Raw genomic sequence first — 7,365 nt, 5'->3', positions numbered from 1 at the left:
GGCAAGCACTTATTTTACTGAGCCCCAGCCCCTTTACCTTTACTCTTAAGAGGATTTGTAAAATTAATATCATCACACACTTTCATCACTTAGTGCTAGGGAAGTGGAAAACCATTTCTGATTGCCTATGCCATTTTTGCTTTAGAGAATACATGACCATTACTTTCATTTTTCCAGACATGTGTGGTTAAAAAAAGGGGGAAAATCCTAATCTGTTTATGGGACAAAGATAGTTCAGGCCAAAGCAAGTTTTACTTGACTTTCAGTGTCCCATAAACTATCACGTGGGTGTGACCACACTTTTGTGTCCTGGACAAAAGAAAAAAAGCTTGGAAGTGCCAGTGTCTTACCTAAAGGAGCTCTTCAGACGGAACTAATTGCTCGGAGCTGCCCAAGGATGGGGAAATGGCTTAAATCTCACTTTTCAATAAGGAATAGATGGCCCAAATTCTTGCCTCAAGCAACCTTCTCCAGCCCTGTTCCCTGGCACAGGCAGGAGTGGCGCTCACTTGTCAGGATCTGCTGGCTGCATATGCAGCTACTTAGAGCATTCTTCTTCTACTTGTTTACTGAGTTTTATTTATTTATTTATTTTGCAAAAAGAGTAAGGAAAAGGAGTGTGAAAGTGTATCCAGCTACTCTAAAACGTAGAGTCCTGTCCTCCCCAAGACTCCCACAACTCTCAGCGAGGGTGGGCTGTCAGACATGGGCCAGTAAGGTGGGGCTCCAGCCCACGACAGCCAAAGACAGGCGCTCACCCACCTGGTTAGAGGCCGACACACTTCTGCCTACAGAAAGTGGTCTATCTGGCTGTGGCCAGGAGCTGGAGAGGACTCTTGAGCCCCTGTGCCAGTGTTGCTGTCCCCTTCTTTTGTGTCCCTTTCCAGCAGCATTTCCTGAGAAGGGCCTGCCTCAGCTCAGCATCACCCTGATTCTGGTCTGCCTCCTCAGTGCCACGTGAGGAAGTGGAGGACGCATCTGCTCCAACTGACTACAAGGCATCTTTTATTAGTGCATATTAATGGCACAGAATGTTTTCTCGTTTCATCTTCCTACATGTGTATACCATGCTCCGACCACACCCCCTTCTCCTCCCCTTCCCTGTCCTCCCGCAATCCCTTCCTCTTCTCTAACGGTCTTCTTCATGAATGATTCTCACACCTGCAAGAGTGTGTTGACTGTGACAGTACAGCAACATGGCGTGAGGCTGGCTGCACACAGGCTTCTGCTCTGTACTGTGCACAGCCAGCCTTCAAGAGGCGTACAAGGAAATCCTGTAGGATGAACTCAAGCTCTCTACGCCCACATCCAGCTTACGCCTGTCTCTTCACTGGGAGTTTGTGGGGGACTGAATAATCTTGTAGTTGAAAAACAACTTATAAGCCACAAAGAATTAAGTGAATGGGACTGAAGATCATTACTGCTACTATGCTGTGTGTTCACATCAGCTCTGAAGTATTCTTTGGAGACCAAAAGCTGCACCTTACACCTGAAAGCTACTTCCACCAATGAGCAGCACCCATTCACTCTCATCATTCTGCAGGCCCCCAGTTTTCTTCAGGATACTTTTCTCCAGTGGGAACAGTAACAGCTGATTGATGATACGAAGCCTGCACTGCGCCCCATGTTCAACACCGCGCACCCTCTCTGATGTCCTTCTCAGTACAACCCAATGTCGAGAACAGGCTGGGAGTACGGCCCCTCACCAAATCTACACATCTCCTCAGCCGACACAGCAGCCTGCAGCCCCTGGCCTTGACCACCAAGGCACTAAGATGATCATCATTTTCAACTTGCGATACTGTCCACTTTAGAGAACAGAACTGAACGCGCATTTCTAAAATCAAATACACCGTCAACAACCTAACACTTAACTCTGCCAAAAGCCAGCGTGAATGAAGCCACTGAAGAGAACCACAGTAGCGGCGGGGGGTTGGATCAACATCCAGGAATCCGCACAATAATTTTCAGGTTTTTGCTCACGTAGGAGACCTTCCTGTTATAGGGCTCTAGTGGCAGGAAAACGAGTGTGCCCGCCACTGCCTCAAAATATTTCACAATGCTTCCCACATTCTTGCTGCAGAAGGTCAATTCAGTTTTTGAATATAACCAGGCTGGTAGCTAAACTCAGCAGAAGACTATTCTCTTTAGCACTTCCATAGCATTTTCCTTTTCACTTACGTAAAGGCAAAGGGGGAAACCCTAGCGTGTTTGTGTCTGCCTTTCACCAAGTCTGATTCATTACAATGAAAATGGCTGGAGAAAAGCAGGTCCCTCTACAAGCACTAGCTATGGGACGCACAATTACGAACCCCCCGACCAGTACTTGTCGTTCGGTCTCAAGTGCTCCGGCTGATTTTTGGATGACTCGTGTCCTCGCCCACTTGTTCTGCACAGTCTCTCCATGCCGCGTGCACAGGCTCAGCCTCGAGCCCCACCTCTGCCTCCAGAGGCTCAGCGCCTGATCCGATACTCCAAGAGACAAGCCTTACAGAGTGACTCCCAAGGAGCCCGGCTGGGGAGTGAGGGACTCATCCCTCCCCTAGGCTGCAATGCCAGCTTCCCCACTCACCTGTGCAGTGCAGGCAACATCTGGGAAACAAAAATTGTGGAGCTCTTGTTTGGGATACTTCCTACTGTGTTCTTGGCACATCGGAATACACTGAATTTTTAACTTGTATCTGAAAATCTTTTGCTGAATATTTGCCTTCTCCCCCTGTGGGGGCCTTGTGAGTGATACCCTCAGACAAAGGACCTTTCCATATCTTTATGGAATACTGATCTGTTCTCTGTGTACTCCTAGTCCTACCCTGTCCTTTGATGCCCCTCTCCACCAAAAGACAACCCAATTTACATCTCCTTAACAACTGATTGATACCTCGGAGAGAGAGATTAAAAATTGTAAGACTGCATCAGTTATTACAGAATGCGAACAAGGACAGAGCTAGACATGAATCCCCACTAATCACTTCTTATGGCTGTAAAGAAGGCTGAAGGAGGTAAGTGTCCTCTTTTACCAAGAGAACAGAAAGGAAGGCTGGGCCGCTCGTAACTCTACGAACCTCGTATGTTGTCGTCATGGTGGGCTTATAGGACACGTGGTTGGCTCTTCGCAGCTCCTTGATCGTCTCAGCTGGCATGGACTTAGAGAACCCTAGGCCACTCCAGGTGTTTGTAGGTGTTCTGACCTCCGTCACCACTGGTTTCTTTAACATAGCTTTGGAAAACAGAATATAAAACAAATTCTTGGTATGTTTAACATATTTTTTTAAATAAAACTTGGATGATGTGGATGGTTTCTTTGATATGTGTGAAGAAATCATATCTGTTATTTATTAACCAGAAACAGCTAAAATAACTTAAAAAACATACACAAAGAAACGGAAATAAAAAACTATATAATTTATTGACACTAATCTAGTCAATAAATTAAAATTAGAATTAAATTAAAATTAAAAATTAGGACTGGAAATCCCATTCAATCCAGCTATCCCCCTTCTGGGAATTTTCCCAAAATAATTGAAAACATCATATCATAGTGATACTTGTGCACCCATGTTTATAGCAGCACGATTGGTGATACCCAAATCTTGAAAACAACCAAAAGGCCCATCACCTGAGGAATGGCTGAAAAAGATGTGCTGTTCTTATGCGATTTTCTTTATAGCTCAGCTATAAAGAAAAACAAACCCAAAGCCTTCATAGGTAAGTGGATACAACTTGAGGCTATACTCATAAGAGAAATAACCCAGACTCACATGCATAAATATCATATTATCTCCCTCATATAAGAACTCAAAAGAAGAAATAAAAACTGAAAGGTGTAACAGACACAGTTAAATGGAAAGAAACAAAACTTAAGGATTAAACAACAAAGAAAGAAAAAGCAGGAAGTTAGGTAATAAGGTAGGGGTAAAACCATACATGTATATATACAAGATGGCTAAGGCAACTGTCCTAAGAATTTCCATCAGGTATTTGAAAATAGCAGTCAATGGGCAGAAAGTTCACCATGACTAACTCTCTAGGCTGATATCTGTGAACTAAGCAATTACATTGAGGACAGCAACATGTAATACTAAAAACATGATTGAAATACCTGTCATTTTGTTTGTTTATTTGATTTTTATCTTCTAAATGTACATCACTTGTAATGTCATATCAATTAGTAATATACTGTCTTTATTTTTGGAACCAGGGATTGAACTCAGGCTCTTGCACTTGCCAGGCAAGAATATACTGTCTTTAAGTTAAATTGCTTTAAAATAAAAGAAAATGAGAACAACAACAACAAAAAATCTCAATACCAAAGAGCTGCTAAAAATACATAGTTCATATAATGTAATGTTTTTATACTATATTTTATAGAGTTTCAAAATAGGATATTTCACTGTAGTTCTGACCTGAAAGTCTATTTTCTAAATTATATTAAAATTAAAATACTGTTGATGCAAAAAAGAGTAAGAAGTAAAATGAGGAATTGTACTGTAATTTCAATTACATTGTAATTTCATTATATTACATTGAAATTAACATCAATGTGTGTACAATTCTATTTTATAAAATACTATTTATATAGACTAATTATATATATTTAAAATAAGTACACTTAAAATTAAAGATAAGAAAGAACGACTGGGATAGGGAAAAGAACAAAACAAAGAAAGGGGAAATATATATATGAAAGCTATGATAATCATACTACCAATCTCTATTGGTTTATTGAAATGAAGTTATTTTGTGATTCTTTCATCTATTTTGTCCCCTTTGATCTGGTAATCTGAACAACTACCTTGAAGATAACAGTATGCAATATAACAACCTTTCCTATCATCTTACTTTAAAATTCTGTATCATTTTTATTGTTTATTTTAATGTTTTATCCTCTTTAAAATAAAAAATGACAAAAATAAATTAATTAATTAATAAATTATTTTTGTTTTCCTCTTATGAGAATCCAGTTTCTCAATTTACCATGAATATCAGAAGAACATTTCTGAGTATACTGAAAAACAATCAAATTCTACATCATTGGTATGTCACACACCTTTGGTTGCTAATAACTTCTTTTGTTCATAGTCAAATGCCTGAAAATGAAACAGAGAAAATGTCCTTATTGCCAGTCTCTTCAAATGTCCTGTCAACAGCTGATGGACAGAGAACAAAGGTCTTGACTGTGGTCCACGAATCTGTCTGCGACATGTGCTAGGCTGTGCACTGTGGTATGACAGAAATCCAGGGCCAATATGATCAATTTAAACATGCCTTCAAAATGAATTAGTTAGAATAATTACTACCTCTGAGTAGAAATCATGACAGTCACAGAAGTTAGACTTTTCCCTTCAAAACAAAAAAATTCACATTTATAGTACTAAGAATAGTGAGCATGCTGGGACCACTATGTGCTAAATTATAATGAACAAGGCTGGGGAGATAGCTCAGTGGCACAAGTGCCTGCCTAGCAAGCGTAAGGTCCTGAGTTCATTTCCTGGCACCAAATAAATAAATAAGTAAATTTACAGTGAACAACCTATAGTACTTACGTCATACACGTTACCAAAATACTGCTAGGTATCTAGCTACTGTCCTCCTTTCTGTCTCAAAATCCCCCCTTCAGACAGGTAGGCGTGCCCTGAAGTGGTATGATCTCAAGAAGTGGTCTGATACTTCAAGATGTTATCAGAATAATTGGTGTTGTTTTTGCTTTACAAATAAGATAAACAGAAAATGTCTAGCTTTAATCTATAATAACAATAACAAATATAATAAAACTAATCGCATTATCTTTCATTGTTTAGGCCAGGATGACATCATACATTCATTCCATTGATACTGAGGGCATAATGACAGTGTGTCCAGGTCTGTACCAAAGCCAAATAGGTCTTTCCAAAGAAAATAGTGCAGGTACAGTTACCTCTCAGATGCCAACCTAGTTCTCTCAGCTCCCCAGTTAAGCCTAACTAACAGATTTAAGGCCTCCTCAGAGGCCTACGAGGAAGGCTAAAAACCAATTGGCAAACCTCTCTGACTCTTCGCCTAGAAGTCTGCAACCATGGAATACAGTGTCCATGTCATCTATGGTCTAGAACAGGACACTTTGGAGAGCAAAATTTGCGACTCATGATCAGGCTGAGAGGACGAAAGCAGAGATGACCTCAGACAAACTAGCACAGAGGTGCCCAAATTAAAAACATGGCAGTAACTCTGGAAATCTAGAATTTTTAGACAGCACTGTTAATGTTTTTGAACACTTCAAGGTCTAAAATGTCACTGAAATCCAAAGATCAAATTTTAATTACCAATGTACAAGGGCTAACTGTAGAGAAAAATCTAAATTCATCTGTATGTACTGAGTGCCTGTTAGAAAATAGGCTGAGCTGTGTAAAAGAATCTGGTAATGAATCAAAATTAATATCCTCAATGAGTCAGGTCTAGGAGGAAGGTACAAAAGAAATAGCTAAAATAAATCAGGCAGAGAGATGAGGGCAGAAAGGGAGCCAAGAGATCTGGCACCGCAGCAGCGGCCAAGAGGCAGATCCCATCTTCTGTGACAGAACTCGGGGAAACCGTCACTGTGTCTCCAGCAAATGCTCTTGCCCATGCTCACTGACTTGTCAGTGATTTGAAGGGTCAGCTGTTCTCTGAGGGCATGAGCACATCTATGCTACGTGAGACCTACCAGTATCATCAGGAGCGCTCTCATCTACCTTAAAAGACACACGACGTGGATTCACTTAAAGCAAAGTCTCACAGAGAAGACCACAAGACAACACAATCTTCTCAGGGAACCTGGGATTTGATAGTTCTTAAATCAGAAATTTCATTTTATAGCAACTGAAAATAAACCCACCAGAGTAAATGATATAAATGCCTTTCTAAGAAAAAGTATTACATTATAAAGGCCAAGACTAACAAATCACTTAAAAACTCATGAAAATGTTCATATCAAATGATTAAAAAAAAAGGACAAGGAAGATAGAATTTTAGTTTACATGGGAATAGCCATAGTATGACTTAAGTTTCACAGATTAATTTCTTTGACACACTTAGGACACTTTTTGAGAATTTTGTGAGAAGTTCTCCTATTTTTTGGAGATGGGGACATAGAGACCCCTCACCGTCAGGTAGGCAAGCCTATCCAGGACTTCTGGTCCTGAAAATTAAAATATCTGTAAGAATCCCTGAAAGCACCAAACCCCTATCTTCCCTGTTATGATCTATGTGAAAATCAGATTTCATTTCATGATCAGTAATTTACTTTGAGTAAGTAATCTAATATTTCAGAAATGGCTATATAGGCCCTGTGGAGGACAAGTGTAAAATCGTCCTAGAACTCTGTGAAATGATATAAGTAATACTCAGCAC

At 40.3% G+C, this 7,365-nt stretch overlaps 1 protein-coding gene across 6 annotated transcripts in view; it reads right to left on the bottom strand.

Moving 5' to 3' along the window:
* Bicc1 (BicC family RNA binding protein 1) overlaps positions 1-7,365 on the bottom strand; it is a 290,776-nt gene that overhangs the window by 13,506 nt on the left and 269,905 nt on the right. For all 6 annotated transcript variants that reach the window (XM_023706121.1, XM_023706122.1, XM_004645871.2 and 3 more), the window contains 2 exons: positions 5,048-5,087; positions 3,063-3,217 (listed from right to left, as the gene is read on the bottom strand). In XM_023706121.1, coding sequence (XP_023561889.1) covers positions 3,063-3,217; positions 5,048-5,087 — 195 coding nt within the window. The remainder of the gene's footprint in view (positions 1-3,062; positions 3,218-5,047; positions 5,088-7,365) is intronic.

Source organism: Octodon degus, unplaced genomic scaffold, assembly GCF_000260255.1.
Source record: "Octodon degus isolate 3935 unplaced genomic scaffold, OctDeg1.0 scaffold00240, whole genome shotgun sequence".
Classification (NCBI taxonomy): Eukaryota; Metazoa; Chordata; class Mammalia; order Rodentia; family Octodontidae; genus Octodon; species Octodon degus.
Note: the sequence above shows the minus strand (reverse complement) of the source record. Positions and strands in the feature narration are given on the sequence as shown.